Below are 22,592 nucleotides of genomic sequence, written 5' to 3'. Positions count from 1 at the left end.
GTCTGGAGCCTCCAGAGAGAACCACTAAACGTGCTGGGTGCGCAGCCTTTCAGCAGGGGGCCTTTAAGCACCCGCAGCCTTTCTTTGGAGAGACCTAGTTCTGCAGTCCAGCCTCACCCTTGGCCTTAAGCTTACCGGTATACTTTTTTCCCCTGCATCTTTTGAATACCCAAACCAGAAAAATGAAGAAAAAGTTATATGCAGTGTGCAGATCAGAACTAACCACCCCTAGGTTTAAAAATAAAAGAAAAGTGTGTTCTAACTACTGACCTATCCCAGTTTCCCCCACGCTTGTCCTGAGAAGCTGTGTAATGTCCTGAACCTTCTGCTTTGATCAGGAGAGAAGGGCCCCTCCTCCAGTGCCAAAGAAGCCGGCGAAGGGCCCCGCGCCGCTGATCCGGGAGCGCTCGCTGGAGAGCTCGCAGCGCCAGGAGGCCCGCAAGCGCCTGATGGCCGCCAGGCGCGCCGCGTCCGTCCGCCAGAACTCGGCCACCGAGAGCGCCGAGAGCATCGAGATCTACATCCCCGAGGCGCAGACCCGGCTCTGAGGCGCCCGGGCGCGCCCCCGCGGCGGCGCCCCCAGGACCCGCCGACCCGCCCGCCCGCCTCCTCCCCCGGCCCCTCCGCCTCCGAGCCCGTCTGTCTCTGAGCCCAGGGACTCCCGCTGTCGCGGTGTCGTTGTCCATCTTGCAGGAGCCGCCCCCCAGGCACCCCTCTGCCCGGACCGGTTGGCCTATGTTATTCACTGAGCTTCGCCACCTGTACTGATGCGTCACCTGCCTCATCCGGATAGGCAGCCCTTTCTTTTCTTGGCAAAACCAAGCCCACCTGTGTAGAGATAGCCCCTTTAAGCCACCCGCCATCCTCAGTTCTCTCAAGCTAGTGTGTCCCTAGAGCTCAGCAATATAAAACCGTAGGGTATTTCAGAAATCCAGTATCACAGGGGGATCCTTTGGGACTTAACCGTCTTCCACGTGAAAGAAACTAGGGCTCCGACCCCCTTTATTTCCCCAATGGTTATTATTTTGCAAAGCAGATGGAGCACTTTATTTCCAGCCTCAGAAATCACGCCATCTCACCGGAATCCATGAGTGACAAACCAAGAGGGGACCGAGTTGGGCTGGGGGTGGGGGACCTGGATGTGTAGCGGGGAAGGGAGAAGCAAAATCTGCGGGTGCTGGGAGTACCGGCACCACTCACAGCTGCACAAACTGCCTCACTGATGCTTCATCAATCACTGCTTCAAATGTTCCAATCAGCAGAAGATTGTAAATTCGCTCTTTCAGGGAAATTAATCTATTCTGAAAGGCAATAAAATGAAGAAAGGCAAGGCAAAGGAAGCACTGAGAGTTTAAGATATACATAGGGATTTTTTTTGTTGTTCTATTGTTTAAAAAACAATTAGACCTGAAATGTTTCATCAACCTTTATTGTGTTATGTATATTATATTGTTGTGCAGTAGGGTCTTAAATGGGGAAAGTGTTGGTTCTTTTAATTTGTTAGTGTCCATTCTGGGGAGCCTACCTAACACACCTGTGTACGTACACATCTGCTTCTGAAGCGCTCTACGTGGCAGCCAGGTGGTTTTCGGAGAAGCGTTTGGATTTTCCCATCATCCCCTTGAATGCTATACGGCCATCTCTTTTAACCTGTTAGTTCATACTGCTGACATATCTCTTCCTTTAGTCTTCTCTCACTACTATTCCATAGAGTCCGATCAACCCCTAGCATAAGGATTGTGTCCCACGTCAACCCAATAAAATAAATTTTCTACCCCAATAGACATGCCTCATTCCAAAGAGCTGCCACTCCTCTTGAAGTCCCAGGTAGTGAGAAAAATTTGACTTGCAAGGTTCAGCAACCACAAGGAGAGGGGAACAGTCAGGACGCACAAACACTGAAAGATACCCAGGCTTTTGGCAGAGAATGTTGATTGACATTTTTAGTCATGCTGGATGGGCAGTCTGCACTTTGCTGAAGTTCTCCGTAAATGCCCTTATTCATAGCAGTCAATACATTTAGAATATGGGGGTCTTAAAGTATCACTGGCGTTTTACGTCCAGCTCCCACCCTAAAGTATTAGAAATTACCACTGGAAAATGAAAGACTTCTAAAAACATACATCAAATACGCTTGCACCAGAGAAGCTTTTTCAAAAAACACACTCGCATCGCCAGGTGCTAATTTAATTTTATTTCTGAAATTAAGAGAGGTGATGGGTTCTGGCAACAACTATTTTCATGGACATATTCAAAAACCACTAGGGAATTCGCTCCCTCTCAGAGCCATCGATGCTTTGAGCTATCTTTATAAACAGGGCACAAATGTTTACTGCTGTGGTTTACAAGGGCTACTAACTTATCTCAAAACAAACTTTTAACTAGGGTGAACAAAGCACCTGGAGTGCTTTGTAAAATTGGAGCATACAGAGATTTTGAGCTTCAGGTGTTGCTGGTTCTAAAAAGAATACATCTTTGATTTACTTTCTAGCAGCAGTGGAAGGTCACACAAAATTTGCATCCAGTAAGGCCAACTGCCACCTTGGGTAGCCTATGGTCACATTCAGTCCTGCAAATGACGTGGAACTCGCAGATTAACGTGAAGGAAGTGGTATCCATTGGAAAACCCATGTTCCCAACAACAGCTCTGTGCCCTGAGGTAGAGATACGATTTGGAGTAAGAAATAGATTTCTAATACGATTCCAGATCATCCTCCAATATTTTCTTTGGAAACTGGTTTAGCCCAGGATATTTTAAAGAGAGACAAGAGAAGTCCTATTTATCTTGTCCTGTGTGAGCGGTATTTGTATATTCATAAGCTATTTTTGGTAAGAATTTTAAATCTTTTAGCTAAATGCCTACAGGCATCATGACCTTTGCCTTCCTTCGAATCACAAATTGTACAAGCACTTTATAAAGAGCTAATTATTGATGTGAAACCGTGACCCCACATCAAGCGGCTTGTTAACCACTTGCCCCCTTTAATTGACATCCATGAGCATAACCTTTGTTACATTGTTCTTTTTGATGTATTTGTAGAAATGTTTCTTAGTTCATAATGGAAAATGTGTGTACCCTGAAAAATTACTTATTTTGTTTAACTTTGGTACAAAGATGTTTGGGCATTTTCTTGGGGAGGGGGGGCATTAAAAAAGAAGTTTGTCTCCCGCATCAAAAAAAGTTCAAAGAAATTAAGTATTTATTATATTTTTTGCAGTTGTTTCCATACAATTCACATAACCTTTTTGTAAAGAGAGATGAAGAAATGGATTAAAGATTTTTAATATTTGAAATGGTAAATAGAACTAATTTATTTGTAATATATTTCTGTTATTTATAGATGTTTCCTTAATGTTTTACTGTGTATTACCACTTTAATTTAAGCCTTATCCTTGTGAATTTACCATTTCTTTTTTAAAACATGTCTAGATGCATATTTTAAATAACTGGAATGTAAATCACTAGCATATCTGAATTCCCAAATGTAATTTTTAAAAATTATTTTGGTTTGGAAAAAAAAAAGAGATTCATTTGAAAGCCTTCTGATGGAGGGATGGGGAACATTTTTATGGATTTATGAATTGGAATTTCATAGGCTTATCTACTTAGATTGTGTGTGAACAAAAAAATTGTAAATAGATGAATGTTTCCCATAATGTAAAAAGATGAAATTAATAAAATAATTAATGCACTGCTTTCAGGTGTGCATGTCTTCACTACAGAGTCCCGCTTCTTCCAAGATACAAGTAATTGCCTTTGGGGGGGAATAATTAAGCAATAAAGAAGCACCTCCTTGTAGCTTTCATTGTAACAGCACGCAGTGCTAGTCCCTGTTGAGCCAAGGGGTAGACCTTGCATCCCACAGAAGGGACTGAAATACTGAAAACTAAAAGTCACGTTACCATGATGATCACACACAGGTCAAAGTGTTAAGTCAAAAGCTGTATATTTTATGAAAGCAGTTATTAGCCTCTCAAACTTGTGCAGCTCTGTATATATCTCAGCCACTTGAATTTCTTTGCAAACATTTCATCAATTTTGTTTTCTACACAGTCCGCCAGGGCAAGAAAGGTCAGAATAATGCTTTGCGGTTCTCAATTTATCCTTGCGGTACTGAAAAACTGTGCTCACTGGTTTAGTGATTTGCCCGGTGTGACATAATTATTAAGGAATAGATCTGAGTCCCAAGTTCAAGCCTTCATTCAGCCTTCAGTGGGGTCTCTATCATGCTTCCAACATTTAACATTGGTAATTATTTGTCACTGTTGATTTTGTCTGGGGTTTAGCTAGGTTATATCCACAAACCTGACTCCATATACACAAAAATACAGATTTATCAAAAAAGAAAGTAAATTGCAGTATTTTATGAAATGAACTTGCAATGATCTGAAAATGCTGCAGCTCTGAAGAAACCTAGATCCACAGTGCTTCCTCCCCACCGAGTTCTTGGACAAACCCATCCACCTTAGATGCAACAAACTTGGAAACTGTTAAGCAGATAAGCCACTTTTTCTGATTTTTATACATAAGCAAAACCATGCCAGTCACCAAAATAACACAACGTACTTTTGAAACAGCTTCAAGAGTTTGAAGTGGCTGGATCCTCATGAGGCAGCAAAGATCTTATTACTTTGTTCATGCACTGACTATTCCCAAAGTCTCAACTGTGATTACAGTGTTCGCCTTTAACAAATTATTTTTTAAGTTTTTATTTATTGATTTGAGGGAGGGAGGGAGAGAGAGAGAGAGAGAGAGAGAGAGAGAGAGAGAGATTTGTTGTTCCACTTGTTTATGCATTCATTGGTTGATTCTTGTATGTGCCCTGACCAGGAATCAAACCCGCAACCTTGGCATATCAGGATGACACTCTAACCAACCGAGCTACCCATCCAGGGCCTGACAAATTAATTATTTAATTTTATTGGGCTCCTTAACCATTTCAGTCAATCCCCAAACAAAATGAGTTAGTTTTTGCATGTGGAAATTTGAATTTCAGTGAAGCAATTTCCCATGTTACAGGGTTCACCCCCCCAAAAAAATGTAGTTTCATTTTTTATAGAAATTGAACAAAATTGTTTGTTCTGAATATGAATATATTTTTATATCTTTGAAATCCCCCCCTTTGAAAATATAAATGGAGTTTGGTTTAAATAAATGACATTGAAAAATTACAGTGTCTGAATGTGTTCATTCTCAGATGCCACTGTAGACCCTAAAGGTGCTGAAATTGACCTCAGGTTTGCTGGCTGTTTGACTTTCAGCTGCTAAGACAAGGTTAGGTCGGCTCCTTTTACAAACAGAAACTAGGGGCTCTATTTGAAAACTGTCTCAGGGTCCTAACTCATGTCTTAGTAGAAGTTTACAGAATACTGTAGGTCTTACATTCCTCTGCAAAGCACTCATCATCTCCCCTGAAGCAGAGAGAGAAAATAGCTTCCTGCTTCCTGGTCCACATGCTTTCCTCAGGGCTCACTGCTGGCCCCGGGAAGCCATCAGCAGATAACCACAAGAATGCGAAGCCCGGTGCCATTCCTGACTCCTGGGTCCCCGTGGAGCCAAGTCAATGCATTATCTCCATGTCTTCTGTGAAAACGAGCCCAAGCCTGACTTTATAAAAAATGCCCGAAAGCAAGAAAGTGTTTTAACCAACACCAGAAGTCAAGCTCTGCTGTAGTTTTCAGTTTATCCTTGCAATCCTGAAACACTGTGCTCACTGATGTTTAGTGAACTGTTGCTATTCGATGCACCAAATGTTTTCACTAGTACAGATGAAGATTGCCGTTCTCCTCTTCACACTTCTAGCCCGCCTTCTGTGGGAAGGATCTGCTAGTTTCCTCCTTTCAGATTACTTGATAGGTAAATAACACCATGAGGGAGCTTTTACTGAGGTCTCCATAGATTCATCCATAGAACAACTCTCCCTTTCACCTTGGAAAGGAGGAAGGGGGTAACAAACAGAGCTTCGGTTTTCCCTTCTGTAACATCGGTGGGAAATGCATGCTTCCTGTTGACCCTAAGGAGGAGGTTATGAACAACAATTATAGGTTTGGTAGCTTTTCTAATGCTTTCACTGCTGCCGGAGGCCAATGCTCTACAAAGAGAAAATATTCCCCCAGAACTAGCCTTCTGAGATTTGGACACATAACCATCAATTAATGATACCTTCCTTGTTTTCTGTTTTTTTGTTTTTAATACATTTTATTGATTTTTTACAGAGAGGAAGGGAGAGGGATGGAGAGTTAGAAACATCAATGAGAGAGAAACACCAATCAGCTGCCTCCTGCACAACCCCTACTGGGAAAGTGCCCGCAACCAAGGTACATGCCCTTGACCGGAATCGAACCTGGGACCCTGCAGTCCGCAGGCCGATGCTCTACCCACTGAGCCAAACCGGTTAGAGCTGCCTTCCTTGTTTTGAGGGCTTTCAAGCCTAATCCCACCAGCAGTTTCAATTATGAAAAGTAAGGAGAAACATCTAAGGGGTTAGATAATAATACTGTGGATGGCCCATTCAGTGTATTCTAAACATCTCTCCAGATTAAAATAATGATATTCTACTAACTGAAAAAAGGAGGACCTATTTTTAAGGGTTTTGGTTTTAGGGTTAATCTCTTTCTATGGGCGATGTTTACTTCTGTCAGTCAGTAACACTAAAAAACCCTCTTAAGGTTTTTAAAAAAATCTCTTTAATCCTCACCCGATGACATGGTGACATGTTTAGAGAGAGAAAGGGAGGGAGAGAGATAGAAACATTGATCGGTTGCCTTCTGTATGTGCCCTGACTGGGGGTCAAACTCACAACCTGATATGTGCCCTGACCAGGAAGTGAACTGGCAACCTCAGCATCCTTTTGGTGCATAGGATGATGCTCAACCAACAGAGCCACACTGGCTGGGCTGTCAGTGACACTTTTAAAAATCCCAGCTGTGTCACATCATTTCCTTTCTAGAATAAGGTTCTTTGCAACCTCAGCCGATGCAGGGTCTGTCTATAATTCCAAGTGTGAGAAGCAGATCTCAAAGGCAGAACTTGAACAAAGGTGAGAAGGAGAGAGGTTGAATAACTTACCCTTAGATTCCTTTCTGGTTTGATTTAATGGAACACATTCATTGAGAGCCACCCCTCTCCCTGGCTTGTGCAGGGAAGAGAGCCTCGCTGCCTTTACTGCCTTCCCTAGCCGGGGCCAATCTTTTCTGTTCTTTGCAGCCTGGTCCCTACAGAAGCAGTGTCCGGGAGGTGTTGGTGAGCGTGGCACTTTCAACGTTGAGCTTGACAAAGGGGAAAGAGCAACTCAAGGGCTCTGGGATTGTTTCTAATGATAGTCAGCAAGGCAATGAGTCAGAGATGATTGAAGGGGGATCTTTTCAAGGATGCTGATGTCTTTTTGTCCTGGCTTGGGTTGGTGCACCAAGGATCCCTTGACCAGCAGGTTGTTCAAAATGAAGTCTTTACAGAGAGAGTGAAAAATTGATCAATAGTTTGGAAAATTGGAACAGTGGAGAGAGGTTAGCCCAGGAAAATGAGGATTTCCAAACTGAATGAACACTTGTGACTAGTGGTGAAGTAAGGAATAAATATTCAGACAAGTCTGAGTAAGTCTGAAGATAAAGAAAGTAAAACACGCTGCTAACGCGGACCCAAGATGTTTTGGCATCGGACTATTCAGGATCTGTCAGTGGCTGAGTCATGGTGTAATTGTGCTCAAGGGCACTTCACTTTCAGATAGGCCATAAGGAGGCCAAGGACCAGCTTTCTTCTAGAAAAGGCAACAGATTAGAATTGGATTAAATATCCAGCTAGAGAATATGGGTTCAATATTAAGGAAATGCTTCCCTAAAGAATATATGACATCTTTTTTTTTTTTAATATATTTTATTGATTTTTTACAGAGAGGAAGGGAGAGAGATAGAGAGTTAGAAACATCGATGATGAGAGAAACATCGATCAGCTGCCTCCTGCACATCTCCTACTGGGGGATGTGCCCGCAACCCAGGTACATGCCCTTGACCGGAATCGAACCTGGGACCCTTCAGTCCACAGGCCGACGCTCTATCCACTGAGCCAAACCGGTTTCGGCAAGAATATATGACATCTTGACTGCCCTGAAAAACTTGACACACTCTTCCAGGAGAAGTCATTATGAGAACTGAGTCACCAAAGGATCCTTACGAAAGAGGGGAAGTCCTCCATCCTCTTGGTATTTAAATGTGTTTATTAGATAATACATACAGTAAAGACAGGTCTCCACACACGCACACACACACCCACATACACGCACACCATGATCCCTGTTGGCTTCAGCCCAAAGTGAAGAATTTCCCACCCGGTTTCTGTCTGTGACCCCAGATCCATGAGCAGAGAGGATCCAGGTGGGAGAAAACCAAGGCAAAGCGAAACGTCCCCACACACCCCAACAGAAACACCCAGGTGTCATTCTGATTGTACTATTCTGACTTGGGGTTAGGTAGGAAAGCATTCCCATACTCTTAGAAGACATTTACAATTACAGGATGTCCCCCAAAAATGCAAACACACACTTCAACAGGTGATTCTCTTACATTTTGAAAATGAAATGTATTTTAATAAACACTGCCTTTGTAATCATTCAAAGTGTGTATACATTTTGGGGACACCCTGTGTTGCCAGCATTTCTCTGAGACACTGGACTGACCCTCTCATCAGCCTCAAAATTGTGCCATGAGTGGGCCTGACTGTCCAGCAGGGGCAGGGCTATTCTGTAAGTGAGAAAGAGCTCAGGTTACGGGGCCAGACTGCCGGTGTTTGAATCCTAGCTTCACCGCTTACTAGCTGTGTCTTTGGGGCAAGCTACTTAACCATTTTGTACCTCAGCTCCCCTATCTGTACAATTAGGATGAAACCAATACTTACAGGGCTGTTGAAAGGATTAAATAAATATATATAAAGCTCTTGCCCTGGCCAGTGTGGGTGAGTTGGTTAAATGTCAACCCATGCACCAAAAGGTTGCCGGTTTAATTCCTGGTAAGCACATGCCCAGGTTGTGGGCTCCATCCCCAGTAGGGGTCATGCAGAAGGCAGCCAATTGATGTTTTTCTCTCTCCCTCTCCCTTCCTCTCCATAAAATCAATAAAAACATATTTCAAATATATATATTAACACAGTGAGTGCCTGGCACATGGTAAGCGTTCAAATGTTCACTGTCATCATCACCACCATCATTACATGTTTACATTTACTGAGAGAGTACCTTGTGCCCTGGCTGCACTATTTTATGTGCATTCCATAACCCTATGAGACAGTCATTACAATAAGTTACTGAGAGATTAAGGAGTATTGCAGGGTCATTGGTAAGTGGCAGAGCTAATATTTGAATCCAATATAACTCCAAACTCTTTATTTATATGTGTGTGTGATTTGTGCAAGACAAAGCAACCTATCTGCCATTTTCCCCACCATTTAAAAAAGTTAGTAATGTATTATTTCAGAACATTATGGTCCACCTACTATCCTCAGTGGCTCCACAGCATTCTGTTTTATGGATGAACCATTAGACATTACTTAGTTCTCCTCCCCCCGCCCCCCACTTATTGATGGGCATTTAGGCTGTTTCCACTGCTTGCTATGACAAACAAAATCTGTAGTGAAAATCATTTTACAACGTATCTTTAGTACATATGGAAATGTGTCTATAGGTTATATTCCTAGACAAATAGACATGAATTTTTGTTTCAAATATTGCCCATTGAGGTGGAAATCAAGGTGAGGTGGGAATCACCAAACATGTATGAGTTTTAGCACCTATTTTTGCAAAACAAAGAAACAGGGCATTCATAAAGTAAATTCAGAGCCATACTTAAAAATACAATCAGTGGTTACGGAGTTGGCCTGTGGACTGACGGTTCAAGGGTTTGATTCCCGTCAAGGGCCTGTAGCTCGGTTGCAGGTTCCCCAGTCCCGGTAGGGGCCCTTTTGGGAGACAACCAATCGAGGTGTCTCTCTCATGTTGATGTTTCTCTCTCTTTCTCCCCTCTCCTCCCTCCCTTCCACTCTCTCAAGAAATCAATGGAGAAAATATCCTCAGGTGAGTATTAAAAACAAAATACAACAACAAAAAATCTAGGCATCTTCTAGTTGGCTTTAAAAAAAAGAAGGGGAAGATAAGGGTGTCTATAAATGTGGTGGTGAGTTTTTGTTTGTTTTAATTATTTTTTAATATATATTTTATTGATTTCAGAGAGGGAGAGAGAGAGAGAGAGAGAGAAACATCAATGATGAGAGAGAACCATTGATTGGCTGCCTCCTGCAGGCCCCCACTTGGGGAGGGGGGTTTAAGCCCAAAGTTGGGCATGTGCCCTGATCGAGGAATCAAATCGTGACCTCCTGGTTCATAAGTCAAAGCTCAACCACTGAGCCACACTGGCTGGGATATAGTGGTGGTTTTTAATGCAGTCTTTTATGTAAATCCCAGAACAAAGATGCTAGAATTCAAAGAAGGAATAAATATATAAAAGTCTAATAAGCAAATTGTCCCCTCAAGAGTTCTACTGGGAGACCGAGAGTTCGATTGCTCACTATGATGTGCGCTGACCACCAGGGGGTGGTGTGGAATGAAGGAAGCCCTGGCCAGCAGCCAGAAGGAAGGCCCTGGCCGGCAGCTGGCAGGCCCCAGTTGGCCCTGATCACTGGCCAGGCCTAGGGATCCTACCCGTGCACGAATTTCATGCACTGGGCCTCTAGTAAGTATATATTAGCCCCAGGGTATAAACTCATTCAGGAATTGGTACTATGTCATAAACTTCAGAGGACAGCCTAAGAAGTGCCTCCTGCAGCAGGTCCAGGCTCACCATGAGGGTCCAAGCCAGTACTGGGAGCAGAGCCTAAGCACTTTGAAGGTTAGTAGGTTTATACCACAGGACACCAATTCCTATTCCTGGTATTTCATTTATTTCTTATTAGTTTTTGGTGTGTGCTTTTTTTAAAAAAAGTAAAACTCCACTTCTAAAAAGGCTTAAAGACAATTTACAGAAATAAAACATAAAGTACTGAATAATTTTTAAATGAGAAAAAAAGAAAATTGATAGATTAAGTAACTTCACCAAGGCAAGGACCCAGGTCCCCAGGGTCCTAAGTGGTGGGGAATGAATACTACAATTCTTCATAGGCTCCCTGATAGCCAGGGCAATGTGGTCACCATTTTTCAGTTTGTCTTCATTCAGTTTGGAGACACCACAACTTTGAAAGCTCCTTGTATGCTCAAAGAACTACCAACAAGATTCTGCATGCATTGCAAACCTAATGTACAGAGCATGGCTGCCTTGCGAATCATAGCACTGACAAGTGACACATAGCATGAAGTACACCTACTGTGTCTTTAAAACCAACCTTACTGTATTTAACTGGCTCAATTGATTTTTGGTTCTTGGCAAACAAACGGTCTCAGATGAAGATAGAGTCTAACATCCTTCCTGAGTCCAAAATCCTTTGGAGCTCAATCAAGAATGTGTCCTTCCTTCTATGAAGTAAGCAATATGTCAGTGGGTACGTTTTTTCTTTTCTTTTCAAGTAGACGTCTTGACAAAGAAGTCCTCCTTTTCCTGTTCAGACAGACCCATATCAGAGTGTGTGACTTTATAGACCTATCTATAATAATAAAAGCATAATATGCTAATTAGACCAGACGTCCTTCCGGATGTCCTTCCTTCTGGACAAAGCCACAGCGGGTGCGGGGGCTGAAGCAGAGGCGGCAGAGGCCCCTTGGCTGCGGCGGCCGGCAAGGCTGGGGCCAAGGCCCTTGCATGAATTTCTTGCATCGGGCCTCTTGTTTGTCTATAAACATGAATTCTCATTTCCCAGACACATCCCTTTGACAGCTAAAAGTTACAACCCTTCCCACCCAGCCTTCTCCTGCTGCTCCTGGGCTGGCTGGAAGGCGGAAGACACTGCTATCCCTCAGGGCTGGCGCCACCTAATAACACCCAGGTTTGAGCTACCACCTAAGGGCAGTTCATAGGCAAACTGTCCTGTGCCTTTTAACACACATTAGGACAGAGGATTCTTCCTCAGTGTGGGAAAGCACACAGAGAACTGCACAGAGCAGCTTTGATTCTGAGGTCTGGTTAATATTTCATCTCCAGACCTGGAAAGACTGTGCTTTGATATTGAATTTAAACCACCATTTCTTTTTCTCTTTTAAATTGATTTGTGGGGGTTGGGGGTGAGAAGAGAGAGAAAGACTTGTGTGTTCCATTTATTTACCAACTCACGGGTTGCTTCTTATATGTGCCCTAACCCGGGATGAAACCGGAAACCTTGGCATATGGAGACAACCTCTAACCAACTGAAACCCCCAAACCCTCCCCCACCTCGCCCCCATCTGGGCCAGGCAAAGCACCATTTCTTTATTACATGTAAAACACCGGGCTGAGCTGCTCCTACCTTCCAAATAGCAGCCACATTCCACTGTTTGGAAGATGGGGAAAAGGGAAGAGGACAAATACAGCAAATACCAAAGAAGCAAACCAAATGAAAACTTGAAAATTAGCCAAAAAATTCTGCCCTTTACAAAATACATTAAGTGGTTAATTGGAGAGAGTGAGGCAAAGATTTATAGACGGTGGGGTTTGTCTTGCAAGCTTTTCACAATCTTGAGAACAATGGTACTCAAACTTAAGTATTCTTAAGAATCACTTAGCCTAGCCTCCCCTGCAACTCTGCACCCAGCAGATCCTAACTCAGTGAGTCTGTTCAGAGAGCCAATCAGAATTTCTAACAAATTTACCCCATGGTGGATCCGGCCCGTTTGAAATGAATAAAACTAAAAAAAAAAAAAAAAAAGACCGTATCCTTTTATGTAATGATGTTTACTTTGAATTTATATTAGTTCACACAAACACTCCATCCATGCTTTTGTTCCGGCCCTCCGGTCCAGTTTAAGAACCCATTGTGGCCCTCGAGTCAAAAAGTTTGCCCACCCCTGGCTAATGTCAGAGTCCATGGGCCAGCCTCTGAGAACTGCTGGATAGCAATGGTCTTCAATCAGGGAAGCTTGAAGAAATCAGATTAATGACATTAGAGTGTTTGTGTGCAGCGGAGGTTGAGAAGCCCCCTCTGTAGAGGTATTTTTCAGCTGCACGACCATGGATGGGCAAATCACTTGCTGTCTTATAGTCCATTTGGGCTGCTACAATAAAAATACCAAACACTGAGTGGCTTGAACAACATTTATTTCTCACAGTTCTGGAGGCTGGGAAGTCCAAAATCAAGGCACCGGCAGATCCAGGGCCTGGTGAGGACCTCTTCCTGATTTGTAGCTGGCCACCTTCTTGCTGTATCCTCACAGGCCTAGAGAGAGGGCCTGTCCCTTCCTCTTATAAGAACATGAATCCCATCATGAGGGCTACACCCTGATGACCTCACCTAAAGCTAATTACTTCCCCACATATCTGAAATGTTACTAAGTGCTCTATGGAGTGATTTGCCTAACGTTGAATTTGTATGAACGTTTTATAATCCAGGAAATGCCTGTATTAAGCTAAATTTGCCAATACTTTAGAAATGATAAGGCATTTCCCTAGGGATTGGTCTTACTTGATTTGCCCAATAAGGTACATCACAAGCATAGGTTTTACCATTGATCAGTCTTACCCTAGTTCAGGAGCTGCCCTGCCTGGGGGTGTAGGAGTTGGTGGGGGGTGGGGGGGACACACAGAGCAGACTTTGTTTGAGGCTTTATCTGCAAAGTAAGCCATGGGCAGTGTTTCTGCAGCTGGAGGAACAGCTGTCCTGACACCTCAATAGCATAGGAGGGTGATTCTCTCTAAAAGGGAGCCCACTGATCAGGTGTGCACAGTGCTGAGCATGGGCTTGACTTGAAGGCTTCCATCTACCCTTCTCTTCTACCTCCACTCAACACCTCTCATCAGCCAACCTATCGTCTCCAAGGCCACAAGCCCCATCTCCCTTCCCCTCCCCACAGCAGCCCTGGTGACTGTCACCTCAGCACCTCCTCCTACTTCCCCTCCTCACTGATTGATCTGGCAGTTCTCTCTTCATCCTATTGGTATGACTTGAACCCTATGCCTTGCTGTTTCTTCTCTGCCTTTAATTCTCAAAAAGTGTACTTTCAGGCCTGGTAGGTGTGGCTCAGTTGGTTGGGCATCGTCCTCTGCACTGAAAGTTTGCCTGTTCAATTCCCAGTCAGGGCATATGCTGGGTTTTGGGTTCGGTCCCCAATAGGGGGCGTGCAGGAGGCAGCTGATGTATGTTTCTCACATTGATGTTTCTCTCTCTCTCCCTTTCTCTTACTTTCTTTTTTAAAAAAGTGTACTTTCAGAGTAAAACCAACGAGCACATGAATGTATCTTTCTCTTCACATTGCTTCCATCACTCTCCTCATGGTCCTCAAGGCCTGCGATTGGTTGCCTTTGGCTGAACACAGAAGAGGCTGCACAAAACGTGAAGAAAGACAGCCCAGAAAGTCCTCCACATGGATAAGTTTTGTTGCCGACATTTACATAGGAAGAGACTGAGGTGCTGAATGATAAGTGACTTGTGCACGATCACAGCCAAGCCATCATACACAGCTACACTGGGAGCAGGCCTGCGACCCACACACACGTGGGCAGGGAATATTTTACTCCATCAGGCTGTCTGCTCAGAGGCCCACCAACTAATATATTGTGTATGTATAAACCTAACTTTCTTACCAACAAATGAGGCAACAGGCAGAACAGAGTAAAATACTGGCTAAGAGCTGTGTGGGAGTTCATTCAGCCCAGAATTCAAATCTCGACTCTGTCAGGTACCAACTCCATGATCTTGGACAAGCTCATTTACTTAGCCTGCTGAGCCTCAGTTTCTTTGTCTGTCAAAGACAAATAACTGTATACCTATTTTACCTGCTTCATAGATTGTTGTGAGGATTCAGTTGGATGACATGTTACTTAGAAACATTCAGAAGGGTCCTGGCTGACAGTAAACATTCAATAATTGCTACCTTAAAAGTTTTCAGTAGAAGAAGTTTTGAACTTTTGCTTCTTAAGCTGAAACCCTTTAGCTACATCTTAGATTAGCTATTAAATCCAACAGCTTTTAACCAGTTAAACAGGTTACTTCATGGTGTTCATTTTTTCTGCATTAGTCATGAAGACTGGATGCCAAATCACTCATTTTCCCCCTAACATTTTTCAATGTAAAATTTCAAACACACAGCCAAATTGAAGACTCTTAAGTGAAAACCCCAATATTTACCTACTACCCAGATTCCACGATTAAATTTCACTGAAATTGCTATATCATCTATCTATCCATTATCCATCCTCTCTCCAGTCATCAATCTATCTTTTTTTTTTTTAATGAATTTCAAAGAAAATTATGGACATTCCTTTTGAATACTTCAGTATACTTAACATAACTGGAATTTAATGTTTATTTACATTTTTTTTCACTGAATTTTGAGTTAAAAGGTACATTGGAGATCATTCTGTCTCACTCCCTTTATTTCACAAATGTAGAAACTCAGCCAGCACATGTCTCTGAAAGTGGCACAGATGTGCAATGGACCCTGTGCTTGGTTTACACTCTGCTGTAACCATCTTAAAATTCTTAGTAAGTGTATTTTTGAACTTGTGTTTGTAAATGAAGTCCAGTGGGACAACAGTGGATATGCATGAGGAGAGGCCATACACATCATATGTCCATAGCTATTCCTTGCTGCCTCACTCTCATACAGCTGTCCCCATGACCATGAGCACAAGATTCCGGGGGACCCACGAGAGATCCCCACTGGAGATAGTGGGAGATCAGCAAGACTTCAAAGTAGGTTCCAGGTGCTGGGTCTATAACTGAGTAAGTACCAGTAGAGGTGCTGACAGCCCCAAGAAGCCATGCTTTCCATTAAAACCAGAAAGAAAGCAATGACATTCTAAGAAACATGAGCGAACAAGAAACCCTTTTGTATTCTTTCTTGCTCTTGCTACTTCCCTGTATTAGCCAACTACTTACGCTGAAAATGATAACATAAAAGGAAAGGGGGAAAAAAGATAACCCGTAATTCCTTTTTTTAGTCCATCCTTAGTAAGCAGAAGGTAATGTTATTAGGGTATAAGCATATTAAGAAGTAAAAAAGAAAACACAAATAAACAACAGTTTATGCAGCCTTTCCACTGTTCTAGTTAGAACAAAATATATACATATGTACAAGTTATGAAATAGAAATTGTGTAATTTGGATGATTCCACATATTCTCTCATATTTCCATTTAAAACTGGTATTGCACCATATAAAGATGAGCAGTAAAAATTAATTTCATGCTAATAATTGAAAATTGTAGTTTTCCTTTACATAAAATAGCATTAGATAGCAAATAGAAAACCCCATAACAAGTCAACAGAAAGGGGAAAGCTTTACATTTTAGTACCCTTAAGGGTACTTTTTTCTTGTTTCTTAAAGTGCCCACATGTGTATTTTGCATTGGGCCCTGCAAATTATGGAGTGGGCCCTGGATGGAGCCTCCACACCTGTATTTGAAAGCCTCTGGCCAGGAGATTCTGGTGCATAGCCAAAATATAGAACCTGGGCTCTGTTTCTACCCATCTGCTCCCCAACCTCCTACCATCCACCGGCTCCTCTCCACTTTTTTCGTAACGGAATCCAGAACACAAAGTAAATGTTCTCTGTGCACAAACGTTATCTGCTCTGCATAGCTGCTGCTCTCTCTCAAGTAAGACACTATTCTTCAAACATCCTTCATTTTAAAGCATGCAGTTGTCCAGCTACTCTGAAGGAACAGCTGTTTTAAAGCTCTGCATTCTGACTTCAGAATTTACATGCTTTCCTTCCTTGGAGTCATAAGGTCCTTTCCTATCTGGCTTCCAAATAGCCCCCCTTGACTTATGTTTATAAGTACAGTCATTTTCCTAGTCCATTACAGGTTTTCCTGGAGCTCTGTCAAGAAATCCCCCAGGTCCTTGAGATCCTTTCATCTTCAGTCTCCAATGAAGAACATCACACCTGGTTTTAACAGGGCTGGCCTGGCACTCTCCGGCAACCAGGCACAATGTCCCCCTCTTCTGGCATCTTCTCAACAGCAGTACCCCATTCTGTGCCCCCCGATACTCTGCTGTCAGCTGGTTCCTCTTCACAATTCCCATGAATTATATCTGAATTAAAGCACTTAGACTCTCCAACTTAATATTTTAACATAGACTGCTCTCTTCCCTGGACAAACAGTCATCCCTCGTTTATAATCACCCTTTTGATAGTTGTGTCCAAAGAAAGACGTTATTTCCTCATTTTGAGAACACTAAATGTCATCATTTGGAGAATACTGATGATCAGTATTTTATAGAACTTTTATTGATTTCAAATGATCACACTGTTATTGGATCTATATGAATTATTATCTATGTCCTTAGAGGTTTAAAGCTTTCAGAGGCTGAAGAGATCATCCAATCCAACCCTTTGCTTTGCTGGTAAGAAAACCAATTTAGAGAAGTTAGCAGTATGTTGGCCTAGTATTAATACTTAGTTCCTCTGAAGCTAAGCTCAGTGTTCTTCCTTCTATATCAGGTGGCAGCTTTAGTCTCCACCGAAGAGCATCACACCTGGTAAGACTCTCTGGGTTGGTGGATGCACCCACATGCAAGGAGGGTGGCACACTCCAGGGCCATGGGGACAGAAGCTCTACACTCAGGACCCTTCTGGATCTCACCTCTTCACCTGGCTGCTTATCTATATCCTTCACAAAATGTCCTTTGTAATAAACTGGTGAATGAATAAAAAAAGGGGATAAAGAAAGAAAAAGAGAGAGTAAAGAGCAAAGAAAGGAGTTGAAGGAAAAACATTTTCCTCGAGTAACTAGGGAATGAGGCAAAAGCAAAGCTCTGAGAACAGACAAATGAGATTCTATTAAATCAGACATTGTTCCTCGTACAAGACTGACTGTGATATATGATAAATATTCCCTGGAGTATAAAACAAAGAAATGAGGAATCTGAGGATTGGAGAGGTCAAGTAACTTGAAAAGGTTGAGATGAACTCAATTTTCTCATCTTATCCACATGATCCCTAAAAGTCCTTCTACCTCTAAAGGTGAGGAAAAAAAGAAAGGAAAATATATACCTATTTCTGCTCCACACTCATAATAAATTTGGCATCTTTTACAAGAACAGAAAAAGAACTCACAAAAGGCAAATTGAGATGTCTTCACAGCATTCCACTGAAGTGTGCCCAGAGGGAGGAGGAGACAGCAAATCAGGGCTCTGAATACTCATCCCTTTAGTAACTAAGAACTGGTGTTCTTTTGAAATTTGCAGAAATGATGCCAGTGCTGAAAATTCAAACGGCTTCGGTTGAGAGAGATGAGGATTACCTAGTCTCCGGCATAAGGGTTACCACTGGCTCCAGCCTACATTTCTGAAGCCCTCACCTCACTTTCTTGTATAAACATCCTAGAGGAGAAGGAAGATGGAGGAAAGGAACTGAACTGCTGCTATTGTAAGAAACTGGAGACAGGCAGGTTGGAGGTGGGAAGAGCAGGTGGGGCCAGGGCCTGGAAGGACAAGATCAAAGGCTGAAACTGGATTAGGAACATTCACCTGCCCAGGTGGCAATGTGGAAGCAGAACTCTGAAATGGTAGGTGTATGGAGTGAGGACCTTCTATCTCAACAAAACACATTTGTAGGCCAAACTGCTTTGCTCTAAAGTTTTTAGAGTTTCCATTTTGTTGCCTCACTTAATCCTCTCAACAACCTTGAGATTTAGGTACTTATTCTTAACAAAATTTAGAGATGAAGACACCCAGGCTTACAGATGCCAAGTAACTTGCTTAAGGCTACACAAGTCCGGTTCCCTTTTACCTATGGCCCCTCTTATTCTAAAATACCACCCAATGCATTGTAAAAATAAGGCTTTTTTAGAAATCCTAACACAGGTATGAAATCCTGGAGGACAAAATTATATAATTATATGGGCCTTGAAAGAGCAATGAAGTCCAAGGATAACTACTGAATCGTAATTGAGTGTAAACAGAATGCGATGCCAACTGAAGAAGAAGAAAAAAAGACTAGATGTTATCTGACCTACCTACCTACCTACCACCCTTGAGTATAAATGTGACTTGGTAAGGAACATTTGCTATTTGTTTATAATTCAGAATTCTCAGCTCACTGTCAGAGCCCCAAAGAACATCATCTTCATAGAATATATTGCACTTAGTAACTGCTTTACTGATAACAGAGTTCCCCTTAACTGAGCTGTTTCTTCCTTACTTCCAGCATCAGGCCAGCAGGCATTAATTCACATACCCACATAAATGTCAGTGCAAATGAGCCGAGGAGGCCTGATTCATCATTTGCAGAGATTTGAGTTACAAAAAGAAATACCACCCCCAACCCCCCCCCCCCCCCCCATAGATGCAGGTTTAACATTGTGACATCCAGTACAATCGCTGAGAATGCCTTTCAAGGAAAACATGCTGCTGTGTGAACCCAGTGGGCAGACGCAGAAACAGGAAGGCTGAGATTAGAGTCGGCATTACAGTTCTTTTGATGTTTTCTGAGCCAACTAGGGAAACCGGTGAGGCTCTGAGAGAGCTGATCAAAGGTACCTCTGCAGGTTCAAATTAACAGGAGTTGGTGAATCAGGGCAGCACCTGCCTGTGAATAGAAACACATTTCACCAAATAAAGTTAATCTTTTAGTTGAGCTTGGAGTTGGCAGTTCTTTTATAAAACTTATATAGGCCAAGTTTATTCCTGCTGTATCTTAGGTCTCCAAAGGGAAAGAATGCTCTGCTTTATTTTGTTCACAAAGAGGTGTTTATTTATTTTAAAGCTGATCTTTGTCCCGTGCTGTATTTCATGTAAGACCTTTGGCTCTAATTGACATACATTGTTTTAGAAAAGGTGGCTGTTTGGGGGTTGGAGTTAAAGAGTGGGAAGGCATTCCCATATATCTTTACTTTCCTTTTAAAATTACAACTGTTGTTCAGTTAAACTATACCCTTGTCCCAGAGCAATCCTTAATCTCTATTTGGCAAAATATAGCTTAAAAGACAAAGGAAGTTGGAAGGAGCAGCACAGAGTAACTATACATACTAGGATAAGCCTAAAGATTCTCAATCAAAATAAAAAAGAGAAGTGTGCTAAAAATGGTAGTAGCCCAAGGTTGCAGATTCAAAAAGCCACTAAGGGAAGGGAAATTAAATACATTGAATACCAGCTTAAGACTTACACAGAGAAGCTACAAAACATTTCTTGGCATTGCAGAGTTCATTATTTCAGGCCCTGGCTGGCTAGCCCTAAGGCTTAGGACACCAGGAGGATGTGTCAGATCCTGCAAGTCTCCTGAGAAGCAAAGGTGGCCAAAGGGAATGGAATGGGCAAGGGGAGGGTGGTTAATAAACAGCAGAACGGTAAACTGAGGTACTTGGAAGATAAAACATGTATATTATGATCATCTGCCAAAGCAACCACCAAATCCTTACGGAACAGGGTAATAAAAGTGGGGTGGTTGCAAACTGTTTCATTTCAGGCATAGTATGTGGTAAGTGTAAGCTGACAGAATCACCCCATGGACGTGGGCTCTATTGCAGCTGGTAACCAGACAAGCTGAACATTGATGAATCTGTTTCCTTAGATACACAATGGGAGTAGCATCTCATCAGGGTTGTGAGGATTAAATGAGATATGCACATAAAATGTTCAATTAATATAATATAGAGTATAAAATATTACATATATGTTATATATTGTCCATTTCAAATTAATCTAACATTTTCATTTCAATATGGGTTTACAGATGACACCTGATAACATCATAATGGGAAGGACTGTCGATTAGATAATTTAAAACACATGGTGTTCCATATTGTGGAGATTTACTATATCCAAAGGCTGAGGGAAGGAAATGTATCATATACACTGGCTTTTCACACAACCATTTAAGCAATCAAATTTCGAAGCAAAAAAATCATTGGGAAGAAATTTAAAGCAACAGAATTATAACGCTCTCCTCTTAATTGGCCCAAGGAGACCTAACACTAGATCTCTGAGCGTTGCTTTTTAACTCTCCAGTTTCCAGAGATAAAGTTTATTTTTTGGTTTGATACAAATGCATGTTACCTCCCTGCAGTGTTAGATCTGTTAGTGGCTTGGCTTTACATATTATATGGACTACTAGTATATGTATACTATAGGGTAATCTCAGTGCCACTTTCAAACTGTTAAACCTAATTGGATAAGTTAACTTGGGTGATAATTTTACAGCAAATTACATTTCTTTCACAAAGATGCCCCAACAAAAAGACTGCAAAAACAAAAATTCTGTCTGGAAAGAGACTCCTAATATTCTACTTATGAAGAGAAACAATAGCTGAAGAATTATTTAGGGTAGTGGTTCCCAAACTTGCCTATGCATTAGTATCACCAAAGGAGTTTTCCAAAATTTCTAAACCCATCCCATAGCTTTCGTGGGGGTTTTGGAAAGTTTAGGTGATTCCAATGTGCAGATAAGTAAACAAATACAAATTATCCAATCCGCAAAGAGAACCAAGATTGAAGAAAAACAGAACCTCAGAGGCATGTAGGACAATCTCAAGTGATCTAATATAAACCTACTGGAATTCTAGGAGAAAACAGGAGGAAAAAAATGAAATGGCCACAACATTCCAAACGTAAACTTACTGATCCAAGCAGCTCAACAAACCTCCAGCATTGTACTGAAATACGATAATAAAAGAGCCAGAGAAAAAGACATTACATACAAGAGAAGAATGATACAAAAGACAACTGTTGTTTCATTAAAAACAGTGGAAGCCAGCCCTGGCCAGTGTGGCTGTTTGTTAAATGTTGTTCCATCCACGGAGAGGTTGCTGTTCAATTCTGGGTCAGGGCACATGGGGGGGGGGGGGGGGCGGGTTTGGCTGGATCCCTAGTAGGAGGCATGCAAGAGGCAGCCAATCAATGTTTCTCTCTCTCTCTCCCTTCCTCTCTCTAAAAATCAATAAAAACATATTAATATTTTTAATAAAAACATATTAAAAAACAATGTAAGCCAGAAGATAATAAATGTAATAATAATGAAAAAATAGAAAAAGATTATCTACCCCTAATTCTATCTTTAATGAAACTACCCTTAAAAGATAAAATATTTTCAATGAACAACAACACAATTTGTCACCACAAGCCCACACAAGTCTCAAGAAATTCCTTTAAGCTGAAGCAAAATGACATGTCATTTGGACTGACACAAATGTAGAACCTCAAAAATGGTAAATATTTAGCAAATACAAAAGACTGTATGTACACTCTCTTTTTTCTTTTTGTAATACATTTAACTGTTTAAAGGAAAAATTATAACATTGCCCTGTTGGATTTATCATGTAGCCATAATATATATCGAACACAAAGGAAAATAGGAGAGAATGAATGGAACTATACTGTTGGAAGGTTATATATGAAGTTGTATATTAATGCTAAATAGATTGTAATAAGTTAAAGATATATATATTGTAATCCCAGAGCAACCACTGTAGTCAACTGTAATTGAACAAAAATTTAAAAAGCTAAAGTATAGTTTGTAAACCAATAGAAAAGGTAAAACCAAAATACTA

General features: G+C 41.8%; 1 protein-coding gene across 5 annotated transcripts in view; it reads left to right on the top strand.

The window, feature by feature from the left end:
- The window catches only part of DLGAP1 (DLG associated protein 1), a 629,180-nt gene extending 628,307 nt beyond the window's left edge, over window positions 1-873 (top strand). For all 5 annotated transcript variants that reach the window (XM_059706573.1, XM_059706574.1, XM_059706572.1 and 2 more), the window contains one exon: window positions 339-873. In XM_059706573.1, the coding sequence (XP_059562556.1) occupies window positions 339-548 (210 nt within the window). In that variant the 3' untranslated portion in view covers window positions 549-873. The remainder of the gene's footprint in view (window positions 1-338) is intronic.
- The last annotated feature ends 21,719 nt before the right edge of the window (window positions 874-22,592 follow it).

The sequence above is a fragment of the Myotis daubentonii genome, chromosome 8 (genome assembly GCF_963259705.1).
Source record: "Myotis daubentonii chromosome 8, mMyoDau2.1, whole genome shotgun sequence".
In the NCBI taxonomy this organism is placed as follows: domain Eukaryota; kingdom Metazoa; phylum Chordata; class Mammalia; order Chiroptera; family Vespertilionidae; genus Myotis; species Myotis daubentonii.
This window is presented reverse-complemented; position numbering and strand designations above follow the sequence as displayed.